This window comes from Oreochromis aureus, linkage group 3 (genome assembly GCF_013358895.1).
Source record: "Oreochromis aureus strain Israel breed Guangdong linkage group 3, ZZ_aureus, whole genome shotgun sequence".
Classification (NCBI taxonomy): Eukaryota; Metazoa; Chordata; class Actinopteri; order Cichliformes; family Cichlidae; genus Oreochromis; species Oreochromis aureus.
This window is the reverse complement of record NC_052944.1, coordinates 104,547,394-104,563,045: the sequence shown is the minus strand read 5'-3', so window position 1 is coordinate 104,563,045 and position 15,652 is coordinate 104,547,394. Positions and strand designations below refer to the sequence as shown.

Here is a 15,652-nt window from a genome sequence, read left to right as displayed (position 1 = left end):
TCTGAATCTTACAACCAAAGTTTTCATCTGATGAAATGTATAGAAATCCATTATTGTATATAGTGACTATTAAGTCTAATATATACCCCAGTAAGCTGTAGTACTTTTTCCTTTGGGAAGATACCATCTGTGCGGTCTGTTCTGTTGAAGAAAGATGTTGAATCTATTTCATTATTGTAGAAAAATAACTGATTTCTGTGCATTTGCATTAAATTAAAGTTGATTACGTCGATTAAGCATCGCGAGGTGGGTGGTGGTTCCCTATTTTTATTTTTATTTTTTTTGCTGGGAGTTTGCAACCCTGTTAGTTAGGTTGTTTAATATTTCTGTCAAGTACTCTTTAAAATACCAGAATAGGAAGGATGGAGTAGGTTTAAGTTTGGTAGATTGATCAGTTTTGCTGAACTATAAAATATTTTGAGTGCAATGTATTTTTTGCATACAGGTATAACAGAACAGCTTTAGTGTTTTATTTTTTTAAAACGTGAGTATGAATTATACAAAATGCAGCAAGATATTTAGAAAAAACAGTTATAAAAACAGTTTTACAAAATACACTATCGGATTCATATCGGTATCGGCAGATATCCAAATTTATGATATCGGTATCAGACATAAAAAAATGGTATCGTGCCATCTCTAGCTGTTACATGTACTAAACAGCAGCAGGATATCAGAGTGGTTTAAAACCTGATAGAACATCTCTAGGATCAATAAATGGAGATTGATTTGTGTCCAGCTCAACTGCTACTACTTCTTTCATTCATAGCACTGTCTGTGTAACCAGCAGTGACCATGCTGAAAGCCACCACCAGAGGGCGCCATAACTCCTGTGGATTTACTATCATGGTACCTGTTAAAGTTGGTCTGAACTTATAAAACAGCAGCTCCCAGTGTTAGGTCTAATTGTTGAATGTTGCCATTGTGTTTCTTAAATTTGTACAGTCTTAGTTCAAGCAGTATTATCAAAGCCATTCCTTTGATCCTCAACACCTCTAACCACTTTGTGTTGGGGGAGGTTTTATTGTAGATACATCCTATCTGAAAGATCTGTTTCTTGTGTTGTAAGCTTCCTGCTTTTATGACCCTTTTGGTCAGCAGGAGGTCACACAAACGCACCCCCAAAACACACACACACACACACACACACACACACACATTCCTACTTACATATAAAAGTTCACACATATACATACAATGCCTTAGAACCATGTGGGCGTTGCTTTGCTGTGTTTTGTGTGAACTGTCTCTCAATAAAAGGCAGCGAGAGGAGGCCGGATTTGGGGGTCATTTTTGTGCTGGACACAGATGAGGCCTCCCTTGCGCAAGTAATCGATCGAACACTGTTGCCTTGTTTTTCTTTCATGGGAATAAGTCCTGGATACAGCGGGGTCTGAGTTAAGACCCAACACCCAGTCTCTGAGCCACATGCATAAACCAATAGGCACGAATTGGTTTATGCATATACCACTGATATGAGCTAGACAGCTGGTGATGATGATAATGATGATGTCACTGATGTTAACTCCCTGTTTGGAAGATGAAAGGAAAGATAAAGAATCTCATCGTCTGTAAAACACTTTAATGGAAGTGAAATCAGTGAAAGGATTGATGAACAATCATTGACCTGAATGTCTGCAATGTAAACTCATATCTGCACATAAATAGATACTGATCGATAATTAATAATCAATCACTCTGGAGCAGGCACGCAGAGGCCTCAGTGGGTGAAGCGATGCATGTTGTGGATGCTCCACACGTCTCCATTCAGAGCATTGGCGGCGCCCTGCAGCGTCCACGTGAACAGTGCCAGCTGCCGCCTGAAGCTGCTCTCGTCGAAGCGTCCGGGGTCAGAGGTCAGCAGGCCCAGGTGCTCAGTGAGCGCGCTCAGAGTATGGTTGCCACGGCCGTGGATCACATGACGGAATGGCGTCTCAACTGCAGACACGTACTGAGAAAGGAAGTAGTACTCCACCTGCAGGATACACATGAGAAGACATGCAGTACTCTGTACAGGGCTCGTATGTTCATGAATCAGCTGTTCCAGTATTGTTTGCAGTACTCATACCTTAATAATGTGGGTTTTGCAGTACTGTTTGCAGTACTCGTACCTTCATGATGCGGGTGTTGTAGAAGCGTGTTATGGTGGGCTCGTGCAGGTCGCTGTAGTCGATGGCTCTCTGCAGTGTCTCTGCCGCTCGGCTGTAATCTCCTCGAGCGCTGAAGACCCACTGAGGAGACAAACCTCTGGACTGGACACACACACACACACACAGAGGTCACATGACAGCGACGGGTTTAAACATCTGTAGAAACACTCAAACAGGTGAGCTACCTGCAGCTCAGCAGAGTGTTTGTTGAGCTGAGCGCTGAACTGCAGCACCGTCTGGGCGTAGGAAGTGATGCGCAGCGGCAGGATGTGGTCGTGGGCCAATCGCAGCACCATTTCCCCCACCAGCTCCCCTAAGCTCCGGCCCGTGACCCCCAGACGACCCCCCAGCACCTCCTGCAGGCGTGAGACACTATCCAATGGTGTGTTGATGAATGGATATGCTCGCTCCTGAAAATGTGACACGGATAACATGACATCATGTACCATGACAGTGAGTATGTATATTGTTGGCGTGTAACGTGTACCTCAGTGAATCTGAGCTCCATGGCTGGAACTCCTGCAAACGCCGTGAAGCTGAAAGCACCGCTGTTCAGATACAGTGGCTTCATACTAAGGAGACAGCAGCGGCTCAGTCAGGCGTCATCACAGTAACATCTGTGTGTGTGTGTGTGTGTGTGTGTGTGTGTGTGTGTGTGTGTGTGTGTGTGTGTGTGTGTGTGTGTGTGTGTGTGTGTGTGAGTGTCCTCACATCCTCCAGCTGCCTCCATCTCTCTCCGCCTGGCTGTAGATGCTCTGGCCTGCATGTTTGGGATGCTCCACCTGGAACACATGAAGGCCCACTCATGCACAGCATCATGTGGATTGGTAATCAATTGATTGTTCCAGTTAACCCTTTATTTACCACAGCCTGTACATACTTATAGTTATAGCATATTCATAACATACCTTCATACCGTGTACATTGTAACATACCTATAATAGATCCATATAATGTAATATATCTATATTATTGCCAAAGCACTTCTGGATGGATGCAAACTGCATTTTGTTGCCTTGTACTTGTACATGTACATGTGCAATGACAATAAAGTTGAATTCTATTCTATTCTGTTCAATGAGTGTGACTCTATTTCTGTTCGAGAAGATGAGGTTTATGGGAATATTCAGTTTGTCATGGTGGCACAAGGCCTAATGTACACTTCACATGACCCTCCTCAACCATTATGGGCTAGGGAAAAAATTAAAATGTTTTCTGAAACATGAGAATAATTTTTTTCATTTAACACCCAAAGTTACAAAATAATCCCAGGCTTGCATGACTCTTGGTTGATAAACGGTTAAGAGAGGCTGGAAAATAAGGCCTTTCTCTGTCCAGTAATTTAGTTTTTTAGAGGCAATGGCACGGACAGTCCAGACTCACCTTTGTGAATAAAAGTTATTTGTAGATACATTTAACTGTAGTGTGGTCACAGATTCATGCTTTTACTGTTACATGATTGGGGCTTGTCTGGGATCATTCCCAACTCAAAAACAATAATCTCAACCGTGCATACATAGATGATCCAACAATTATATTTCAGCCACACAAAATGGACAGAAGAACTAAATTGTGGGGTTCAATTCATATATTATATTAAAACCTTGATATTTTTAAAGTGTTTATTGCAAATGAGTGTGTCATCTCCATAGCATGTACACAAAGGTCAGCTGTTGTCCATGTATAGATCCCTGAGGGACTCCAGGTCTAGAAAAATAGGATTAACATTATTTTTTTTAAATAAATGTGTGAGGGCGATGAGCTCCATCCAGCTGTGTGACCACAGGCTGCACTCAGTATTAATGCATCACAAATGTATCACACTCACCTGTCTGATGGCAGCATCCAACAGGTCAACCAGGAGAGGACTGGTGTAAGCTGACAGGACCTCATCACCTGATGAGAAGGACAACATAAGACACTATGTTTGGGTAGCAAAGAAAATGCTTTCTGATTGGCTTCAAGCTCTGTTACCCATGACTGCCTGGTCCAGACTGAAGTAGGCCACAGCCTTCAGGTGAAGCATGGACAGGTAACCCTGTCAAGGAAAGATCAAAGGTCAGGCAGTTATTTTGATAAACTGTGAAAATTGGTTTGTATTTTCTGTGGCTGAACCTCAAGCCATTCGGTTGCTCCAACATTCCCAAAGTCTCCAGCATCCCAGCTGACAAACAACAAGCTGCGTCTTGGACTGAAACCTGTAAACGAATCCATCAGTTCAGATAAATCAGAGGAATCAACACACCAAAGTAATACCAGCATCATTTCAGCTCCCACCACCACAGTAAGCACACATGCATCCAGGTGAGTCTTACCCTTCTTCACCATGGCTGAGAAGGTTCGAGCCAGCTCCAGCAGGATCGCAGTTCCAACTCCGGACTTCACGGCTCCCGGACCCAGAGAGTCCCTCTGAGCTCCCAGTATGATGTACTGGTCTGACAGGGAGATACTGAGGTTTACCACTGTGGCACATTCACCTGTCTCTGTGTGTAGTCAGCAGAGCGTACCTGGCTCCACTCTGCCCTCCAGTGATGAGAAGATGTTGTTGAGCAGAATGGGCTTCATCACGTTCTGAACCGACATCTGGACTCTGCGACCGTTACTGAACTCAGGACCGACGACACAGCGCACGTACGGCAGCCGACCCTGCCAGGGCCGAGGACAGGACGGACCTGTCAGCTGGCTGAGACACAGAACAGCACTGTGAGTCACACTCACACCTGGGCAGGTTACCTGAGGGGTGGGGCTTACCTAAGCAGCTTGGAGGCCACAGTGGCAGTAATTGGCAGGGCTGGAATGAGTGGCAGACCGGAGGACTGAATGGGCGGGAACTGAGTGTGATTGAAGGAGGGAAAGCCAGGGGTGAAGGGGTCCCCTGACCCTAGGTGGACCTGTGATTGGACAACAGAAGGGAGATGAGGATGCTTATTGGCCAGGAGACGTGGATAATGTTTGTTTGTGTGTGTGTTACATGTTCAGACACAGCAGTGTGTGTGTTCAGGCCAAGGCGGCGAGGGTCCTGCGGCACGTCGGCAGGGTCAGGGTAGATCAAAGCTCCACTTGCCCCGTTCTTCTCAGCCAACCAGACCTTTTCTGCAAAACTGACCCCGCCCCCAACACGCATCACCACCACACAGCCAGCCACAGACACGTCCTCACGTTTCAGCCATTTAAAATCCTCCGGTCGGCCGTAGTTGGCATAGACCACACCCCCCTGCAAAGAGACATACATTGGTAACTCTGACTATTGTTACCATGGTGACAAATACTTCCTTTCTGGTTGGCTCACTGTGGCATTTCCTGTGGCGCTGTACGGGCAGTAGTCAGACGGGTTGAGAGGAATCTGCTCTGAGACCCGACCTGCAGAGTCCACCAAGCTCAGAGAGCTCCTCTGAGACCTGCACACAAATAAATGAATGTAGCGCCCTCTGGTGGTCAAATTAGAGCACTGCTGAAATGTTAAATACCTCTTTATATTGAGCTGTGTGTAAATGTGGGTTTGGTTTCTGTCTTTAAATCCAGCCGTTAGTCCTTTTCTGCTGTTTATATTGTTATTACAGAGTCATTCTCATTCGTTCTGATCAAGTCACTGCTTTGGAAACATTTCAGAAGGGATGCCATTAAAAACATATGAGGATCCTGTCTCAGAGTGATGCTGAAAAACTAGTTCATGCATTTATTACTTCCAGACTGGACTACTTTAATTCATTATTATCAGGAAGTCCTAAAAACTCTCTGAAAAGCCTTCAATTAATCCAAAATGCTGCAGCAAGAGTACTGACAGGGACTAGAAAGAGAGAGCATATTTCTCCTGTATTGGCTTCCCTTCATTGGCTTCCTGTTAAATCCAGAACTCAAAATCCTGCTCCTCACATACAAGGTCTTAAATGATAAGGCCCCATCTTATCTTAAAGAGCTTTCATAAATCAGAAGTGAACCCCAAACATCATCCAGTAACTCCGGTGCTTTTACCTACTTTTACCAACAGCTGTGAAACATGCAGCATCCCTTTAAGACCCAAAGGTATCCTGATGTGACATGTTATGCTGGGCTTACACTGTGTGATTTTTGGCCCATTTTGAGCCGATTTTTGAGTCGTGCGACCGTTTTGGTGATCGGCCCGAGTTTGGCCTTCATCGTGCGTCGTGCATCATGTACTATACGTGGGGTAACAAGAAGCGATTAACACCTCTCGACCAGCTCCCGATCATCAATCGCTTGGTCGGGAGGATTTCAAACAGGTTTGTCACCGCAGCCGCTCACACTGCGCACGCGCAAACACACAAACGTCGGTGAAAAAGACGGACTAGCGCGGCAGTGCAGCGTGTGATCTGGACACAAGCGATGGAGGCAGTTGTAGAACTTTGGAAAGCTCATCCGAGCCTTTTCGATGTGGCCTCACAAAATTATCATGACCACAACAACCGTGAAAATAGTTGGATCTACACTGCTGCTCAATCACAGCTGCCTGATCAATGTTTTTCATTAGCAATTTAGCAAAGTTGATGGTGTGCGTGTCTGTGTGAGTGAAAGACAGAGAGGGAGAGCGAGCGACAGATTTTCTGTTATAACCTTCATTTAATGGACGCACAGTGTGAGCACTCAGGTCGCATCAGAGCATCGTGACCTATGAACTTCTAACCCCTGCGAGTCAATCGTACAGTTTGAGCAGAAGCTGAATAACGCGACTGAAAAAATTGCACAGTGTATGCCCAGCTTTAAGTGTTTGGTGGGTATGTTGTGGCTGGTCTGTCCTGAGTGTGGGGGAGCTTCTCCGACTCTTACCTGTCGGGGAACTGCAGCGTGGCGTATAGCGACTCGGTCCAGGTGTGGTCCATCTGCAGATCCCTGAAGCGCTGCAGGATCTCTGAAGCCAGAGCGGTACCCTCCGAGGAGCCTGGAGGATGAGCTGCTCTGCTCACGCGACTGATCACACATACACACACACAAGTTATTCATATAGGACCTGACACTGCAATAGGACCTAAGGAAGCAGGGATGGTTGACAGGGTGGGTCTCTCGCTCACTCATCGTTTGGGTTTGAAAAAGGTGGCGAGGGTAAAAATGCTGAGTCTGAAGATTATAAAACAGGTGACATTACATGAATTTTCTGTTGACCACCTGATTACCTGCTGGAAAACCTCTAAAGTAAGAAAGTAAAGTAACATTTTATTTATATAGCACCTTTCAAGATAAAAATCACAAAGTGCTTCACAGAAGCTAAAACCTAAAAATAAAAATCAACCAAAAGCAAATTTAAAAAGATGAGTTTTTAGCTGTTTTTTAAAAGCGACCACGGAGTCCACAGATCTCAGGCTCAAAGGGAGAGAGTTCCACAATCTGGCGGCCACAGTTACAAAAGCTTTGTCGCCTTTTGTTTTCAGCCTCGTGTGTTGGACAATCAGCAAGCCCTGGTCACATGACCTCAGGGACCTGCTGGGAATGTATGGATGTAAAAGTTCACTTATATATGTTGGTGCTTGTCTATGCAGAGCCCTGAAAGTCAAGGTCAAAACCTTAAAGTGGATTCTGAATTTAACGGGGAGCCAGTGCAGCCGAATCAGCAGGGGTGTGACATGGGAATACTTGGAGGACTTGGTCAGAAGCTTTGCAGCAGCGTTCTGAACAACTTGCAGATGCTCCAAAGAGGCTTTACATAAACAAGTAAACAAAGAATTACAATAGTCCAGACGAGATGAAACAAATGCATGAATGACAATTTCTAATTCGGAGCGCGATACAATGGGACTCAGCTTAGCAATGTTTCTCAAGTGATAAAAACAGGAGCGAACCAGAGATTTTACATGAGCATCCAAAGTCAGGGCTGAGTCAATAGTAACACCAAGGTTCCTGATAGATGGTTTGGCAAATGTAGCAAGTGGACCCAAGTTTTCCATAACACTAGGTACAAAATTTTTAGGAGCACAAACAAGGACTTCAGTCTTCTCCTCATTTAATTGAAGAAAGTTTCCAGCCATCCAACCTCTAATGGAGTCTATGCACTTATGCAAAATCTGTAGCTTGGAAACATCATGGGGCTTAAAGGAGATATATAACTGAATATCATCTGCATAGCAGTGATACGAAATGTCCTTAAAAGTGCTCAATAAGTGTTGAAGAGGAAGTAAATACAGCAAGAACAATAAAGGCCCCAAAACTGAACCTTGTGGCACACCATAGGCAAGAAAAGTAGAAGAGCAACTGTACTTAGAGGTAGCCACAGAAAAGGATCGTTCATGCAAATAGGATTCAAACCAGTCCAAAGCAGCCCCTTATATACTCACCCAGTGTCTCAGCCTATCTAGCAGAATATGATGGTCCACAGTATCAAAGGCGGAGGTCAGGTCTAACATCAACAGAACGGAGCATTCTCCTGCATCACATCTCATCAAAATGTCGTTGGAGACTCTAAGAAGTGTAGTTTCAGTAGAGTGAGCTCTACGAAAGCCAGATTGGAATTTATCCAGAATGCTGTATTCATCTAGAACAGCTATAAGCTGCTTAGCCACAACCTTTTCTAAAATCTTAGCAATGAACAGTAATTTTGCAATCGGTCTCTAGCTACTAAGAAGAGAAGCATCAAACTTAGGTTTTTTTTTAACAGTGGGTGAATAACAGCATTCTTACAATAAACAGGGACCTGACCAGAAACCAGTGAGGTATTGATAATTGTGAGCACACAGGGACCAATAGACTGAAAGACATTTTTAAACAAAGATCCAGGTAAAATATCAAGAGAGCAGGAGGATGCTTTCATTGAATTAATTAACTTGACCAGCTCAGGTAAGGACACAGGTAAAAATCTTTCTAAAATTACAGGCCTAGCTTGAGTTGGAGCAGACAAGAGAGACACAGAAGGAGAGATATTGTTCCTCACGTTACTGACTTTATCAACGAAGAAAGAAAGAAATTTTTCACAATCTTCATTTGATGAAATTGGGACAGCAGGTGGAGCAGGAGCAACACTATCACTAATGGTGTTGAATAGTACCTTGGGGTTACCTCTGCTCTTAGACACTAAGTCTGAGAAATAGGCAGCCCTCGCATCTCGAACTGAAGTGTTAAAAGAGACTAAAAGGTCCTTTAAATGAAGGAGATGGACATGCAAACGCGTTTTCCTCCATAAACGCTCAACCTTACGGCAGCAACGCTTTAAGAAGCGAATGCTGTCATTTATCCAAGGGGACGACTTTGAAACCGGAGCTAGTCTAGTTTTGACAGGACAAACATTGTCTAAAATAGAAAGACAATGATTATTAAAAAGATTTGTTAAAAAATGAACATCGTTATAAGGAGATAAAACTAAATTACAGGTATCGGAACATTTAACAGCAGTAGAGGAATTTAAGATGCGAGAGCTAACCACATGTCGAATAGGAGAGAGGGACAGATGAAAAGACAGGTTAAAAAGAATACAACGATGGTCCGAAATAAAAATGTCCTCAGTACAAATAAAATCAATGTTTAAACCTAAAGTAAAAACAAGGTCCAGTGTGTGTCCTTTGGTGTGTGTGGGACCAGACACATGCTGAGTAAAATGAAAAGAATCCATGACGCTAAGGAAACCTCTGGCAAAGAGGTCAGAGTCATCATCAACGTGTATATTAAAATCCCCAACTATAACCAGTCTGGACAGCTTCAAAGTCGAGTATAAAAAGTCACTGAACTCCTTTAAAAACATACTGTTTAGGCCAGGTGGACGATACACTACAGCGCAGTAAAACGGATCTTTATTTCCATTTCTAACCAGCTGTAGTTCAAAGGATGAAAAATGTCCGACCAACACTGCGCGACAGTAAAACCGGCTTCCAAACACCGCAGCGACACCTCCTCCTTGACCCGACGTCCGAGGTTGGCTGATGAAGGAGTACCCACTCGGACAGAGTTCGATGAAGGATGAAAAGTCACCATCGCGCTGCCAGGTTTCAGTTAGAAATAAGAAGTCCAGTTTCTTGGAAAGAATAAAATCATTCAGCAAGAACGTTTTATTAGTCATTGATCGAGCATTAAAAAGCGACACGCTCAGTGAAGTAGAAGACATATTATTAACAGAAGCGGCCCGATTCAGAGGACGAAGAAACAGAGAGTTTGATCCGTGACGCTCATAAATTCCACTCACCGCGGGAATGGAGGGCCAAACAACAGGAGAGTCTGGATGAACACTCCTGAGGTAGCGCCGTCTCATAGATCCAGGCACAGCTAGTCCCCGCTTCCAGAACAGTCTGAGTTTTACCTGGACACCTGCTCTTTTTCCTCTCCTCCTCCGTGACTTGCGCGGACACAGAAAGGCGCCACTGATGACACCTAACGAAGATCCAGACACCGGTGTCGGCAGCGGAGGATGGAAAATACCATAGGAGGATGAGGCATCTCGACTTATCATAAAGGATCGGATGGATAATAGCATCAGGCGATCATAGACAAGGGCAGCCAACACATTAGTGACAAAAAGCGAAAGCAAAAAGGCCGAAAAAAACAGCACAGAGAAACCACGGCAGGCAGCGGCAAAGCCAAACACAGGCGCCATCATACCGGAAGTTTATAGCTTTTACTTGTACTCAGTTACCGTATTTTCCGCAGTATAAGGCACACTTAAAATCCTTTAATTCTCTCAAAAATCGACAGTGTGCCTTATGTATGAATTCTGGTTGTGCATACTGACCTCGAACTGATTTTATGTGGTACACGGAGCTCAAAAATCTGTCAAAAAATGTTTTAGTGCGACTTTGGTATGCTACGAAGCTGCACCGCTTGATAGATTGTCGGAGCATTACGGCTACCGTAGTCAGGAGCCTCGTGGAGTACTCTTTAATCAATGATCAGCTGTACTAGGTGTAACTATTAAGTTTAACATTCAGGCATCCATTAAGACAGAATTTATTAAATTTAACGGAGTTAGAAGTTAGCAGGAAGTTAGCACGCTAGCTTCCACCTAAAGATAATAGAGCATGTTCTGACTGAGAGATTTCTGAAAAAATTGAATCGTACTGCTCTGCTATCACTTCCAACATAAATGAAGACAGAAAACTAAACAGCAGGGACGTTTGTAGGGTTACTGAAGGTATATAATGATGTGCTACGTGATCGCTAGCGACACAGCTATGTTAGCATAACATAAACACAGTGAAGCTGGAGGATGAACGCAAACTTTTTTCCACTCGATAAAAGTTAAGGTGAGGGTTCCCGATGGTTAGGGACAAATGCAGTCGCATGGCAGGATGCTGTAAACCACATGTGTCAAAGTCAAGGCCCGCGGGCCACATCTGGCCCAGCGTACATTTATATCCGGCCCCGAGATCATTTTATATAGATGTACTATTATTGTTATGCATGGCCCGGCGATATGAGGCGCTAATAATATACAAACTACAGATCCCATAATGCAGCGCTGCAGCCTCCTTGCTGAACGCTAGGCTAGCTGGGAACATTCCCGCGTCAATCAAGTCAAACTTCTGTGCGAAGCTAGCCGCTCACAATGGTGGAGAGAAAAGTTGATTCTGAAAGCAGAGCCTTTCAGCACCGGTGGGAGGCTGAATATATGTTTACAGACATTGCTGGTAAACCCGTGTGTCTTATTAGTGGAGCTAATGTGGCTGTAATTAAGGAATTTAATTTAAGACGGCACTACGAGACAAAACGTCAGGATAAGCTGAAAAACCTAAATGCAGAGCTCTCCAAAAGTTGATTCTGTTCATCTAGACATAGCGTTTTGTGGGAGAAACGTTTTGTCACTCATCCAAGTGACTTCTTCAGTCTCAGCTGACTGCAGGTTTCCCCAATCTTATAAACAGTACATTTGCATAATGACTGAAACCAGCCCACTGAAGGAACAATGGGCTGGGAGGTCAGTTCCTTAATCATAATTATGCAAATTCTCATGACCATTTATAACTGTTGTTCATCCCTCCACATGGAAATAGAGCAGCTGTGAGAGAATTCAACATTAATGAATCAATGGTTTAGAAGTGGAGGAAGCAAGAAGAATGAGTTGAGTAAAGTTTGACTTATCTGACTGTTTTGTTTTGCTTAATGCACCTTATAATCCGGTGTGCTTTATGGTATGTGGTGGCGAGCATTACCTGACTGTGTTGTGGATGTCTTCATCCTGCAGCAGCTTCCTCATCATCAACCTCAGCTCTCCCAAGTAAAGCCCCGCCCCTCCTTCTGAGGGCGCTTTAGCTCCACCCAGCTGCTGCTCATGCCCCTGCTCCGCTTGGGAGCAGTGGTACCGCCCACTGAAGATGCCATAGGCTAATAGGAACGCTGGGAGGGAGAAGCAATGCCCACTTTAGTCACATGATGAGACTAATCGGTTAAAATGATTGGCATCTGTTTACCAGCAGTGAACACGATGACTCCGCCCACACACAACAGCACACAGCATCGCCGGTATCCATGACGATACCTCATCACCAGAGCTGTGAGGTCACTGAAAGGACCCGCCTCCTCCTCGTCTTCTGATATCGCCAGCCTCAGCTCCGCCCGCTGAGCGCCTCCCACCTCCTCTTCTTCATCATCATCAGACACTGAGTGGTGGACGGACATCAAGGAAGCCTCCCGAGAGAAAGATATAACCATGGTAACAAGGGAAAGGAGGCGGAGCTTGTCTCATCTGTGTGTCACATGTGTCTCACCTGTGTCAGGTGGGTCGTCATGGTAACAATGCAGCTCTGCAGGTACAAAACACAGGAATAATCTCAGTAACAGGAAAATATACACCTCCATTGTCTAAGGAGATTGGAAATAAAAGCGTCTTTAAGTTGCTTGAAGACGTTTCACCTCTCATCTGAGAAGCTTCTACAGTTCTAGGGTCAAATGGTGGAGAGTCCTAGATTTAAGCCCTGGGGGAGGATCCCCCATAAGGAACAAAAGAACCCCCTAATGATCAGTGTTGGGCAAGTTACTTTGAAAAAGTAATTAATTGTAGTTACTAGTTACTTCTTCAAAAAAGTAACTGAGTTAGTAACTGAGTTACAAGATGCTAAAAGTAATTAATTACTTGAAAAGTAACTATTGCGTTACTTTAAAAAAAATGTTTAACCCTCTGGGGTCCAGGGTATAATTGGCCATTTTTAACTACTCTTGATTTTCCCTCCACATTTTACCTTTAAAAACAGTTTATTTGCCTTGTTTTGTATCATTCTTTTCAGCACAACCTCACATGTCTGAATTTACAGTCATGTTTTCATTTTGACATACTGTATTAACACAATTGATCCAAAATCAGACAAAAAACATAAAATCAGAGTAGAAAAAGTTATATTTTTTACTGTAACAACCATAAACATGTTTAATGAATCATATTTCATAACTTTAAATGCAAATATAAATTGACAATTTTAAAATCCTATGCACAAGGTTTGCAAACAAGGTCTGACAGCAGCAGGTGTATCACTCCTGTTTCTGCCTGGAGACAGCAGTCGCCTCATTGTTCTGACACACAACACAAAACTATCCACAACACTACACATTAACTACACAAGACAACACGTCACTCCTAAAACTTCCACGTCTTCCTAAACAACCAAATGTCATGTTGCCATATCATTTTTTGATTGGTCGACATGGTGCATTTTTCCACCAACACGAAAGGGCAGGTTTGGGTTTTTTTTGCTCATAAGCAGAGAGGTCTCGCTGCGCTGTCCTTAGACAGTAAACATGACGAAACTATTGAGGAAAAACGGCGCGTATATATTGTTTATCATGACTCTGGTTTTACGTGGCCTATCAACACAATTTAAAAACTGGTATATATCACCTTGTTGCTTTGTCATTTTAAAGTGGTCATGTGATTGGCTTACCACGACTACTTTATTCTTCCTCAGTCAAACAGCAGCTCTCATGCGATTATTTTGCCCCCTTAGCTCCAGGTGTTGTGCCAAAAAGTGATCGTCTGCCAGAAAGTGATTACCGTCCGCGGGAGCGCGCAGCTGCTTAAAGCTGTAGCGTCCAGATTACTTACGTAGTCAGCTGCTTCCGTGCAACTGATATAAGATGCGGTAAGCTGAACACAGCTTCAACCATCTGTTTGTTGAAAAATAGTAACGCGATCAGATTTTCTTGTTAGTAACGGTAACGGCGTTGTAACGATAGAAATAGTAATTAGTTAGATTACTCTTTACTGAAAAAAGTAACGCCGTTAGTAACGCCGTTAGTAACGCCGTTACTTGTAACGCCGTTATTCCCATCACTGCTAATGATCTTCTACCTAATCACATGAGCCAAGGTGTGAAAGCAGGTGTAGGTCACAATCAGCCAAGGTTTCAAGTGAGCTCATTGTGAAACCTAGCCCCACCCTATCATGTGATTTCCTGACGTCAAGAGGCCCAGGATGTGAGTGGGCATTAAGGCGTCTGGGAAGGATCTCAAAACCTAAATCTGGGACTCTCCACCATTTGACCCTAGAACTGAAGAAGCTTCTCGGATTAGAGGTGAAATGTCTTCAAGCAACCTAAAGAAGTCCAAATGCTTTTCTTTGCAAACTCCTTAGACTACGATGACCTGGATGACTGAGAACCTTCACAGACATACACCTTCATTCTAAACTGCATACATTCACCTGCGAGACACTTGGACAGGTGAGTCTGTGTTTCTGAGCTCCAGCAATCAGTGCATGAAGTGAAGTCTGATGAGCAGCAGTCTGAGGGGTGTTTGGCCCCGGCTGCGGTCCACAGACACACACTAACTGAAACACCTGTAACACTAGTCTTCATTCTTTAATTATTCTGAGCTCTTCTGTTTCTATTTTTCAGTTTTTCTTGTTCAGCTGATCAGAACTGTGGCTATGAAGAAAATAACAGCGATCAGAAACTTGCAGCCCTGAAATGTGTACCTTTGAACTTTTTGGGTATGAAATGTGATTATTTGATGTGTTTATTTTTTGCTTTTGTTCTAACAGTTTTTACAAAGTTCAGTTTTTAGTACTGAAGATTTTCACCAGTCCAAAATGTCTCTGTATGTGTAGCTTTTTTACGACTCGGCAGGTTTGAGTTCTCTCTGCTTGTAAATGCTCTCAGGTGAGGTTGCTGGGCTGAGCCGTCCTTCACACGCCTGGTTCGAGTGGCAGCTCCGTTCTCTGAAGATCACCCTCAGCAGTGTGGTGAATGTACTCACCTGCTCCCCCCCAAGCCTTTAACTTGGCAACACAGAAAATAACGCTTGCTGTCCAATCAGCTATTTAACCCTCTCTCTCCTCTCATACAGAGCTCTCTGTGCACCATCCAAAGGCAGCTTCATAACCTTATTCATCCATCGTTATTCACCTAAGCCCATGCAGTCAAAAACACACCACACTGATTTGTTCTGATGCTATAAGCTGAGAAACATCTGCAGAAAGACAGCAGTGAGTTACAGCACCACAGGATCTGAACCTGATGGAGTCTGCAGCACAAACACACTCAGGAGATTCTTACCTTCACCTCCAACTCTCTGTTCGGACTCCGGCTGCTCTCAGGTCAGGATCCAGAGCTTCATCATGGGTCAGGATGAGCTCAGGCTTTGTT

General features: G+C 44.0%; 1 protein-coding gene across 4 annotated transcripts; it reads right to left on the bottom strand.

Moving 5' to 3' along the window:
• Nucleotides 1-1,562: 1,562 nt before the first annotated feature.
• tfr2 (transferrin receptor 2) lies at nucleotides 1,563-15,652 on the bottom strand. 4 transcript variants are annotated; one of them, XM_031755973.2, is made up of 18 exons: nucleotides 15,563-15,652; nucleotides 12,785-12,820; nucleotides 12,488-12,704; nucleotides 12,230-12,413; nucleotides 6,936-7,076; nucleotides 5,440-5,548; nucleotides 5,122-5,364; nucleotides 4,902-5,041; nucleotides 4,658-4,833; nucleotides 4,466-4,585; nucleotides 4,266-4,348; nucleotides 4,125-4,188; nucleotides 3,979-4,046; nucleotides 2,862-2,932; nucleotides 2,638-2,722; nucleotides 2,336-2,560; nucleotides 2,112-2,252; nucleotides 1,563-1,975 (listed from the first exon to the last, which is right to left on the bottom strand). In XM_031755973.2, exons 2-18 carry the CDS (start codon nucleotides 12,803-12,805, stop codon nucleotides 1,721-1,723), a joined length of 2,343 nt encoding a protein of 780 aa, XP_031611833.1. In that variant the 5' UTR covers nucleotides 12,806-12,820; nucleotides 15,563-15,652; the 3' UTR covers nucleotides 1,563-1,720. The 4 variants fall into 4 exon arrangements, with proteins under 4 accessions (XP_031611833.1, XP_031611834.1, XP_039464930.1 ...); XM_031755974.1 differs by lacking the exon at nucleotides 15,563-15,652 and adding an exon at nucleotides 14,710-14,741; XM_039608996.1 differs by having other exon boundaries at nucleotides 12,488-12,820; nucleotides 15,563-15,648.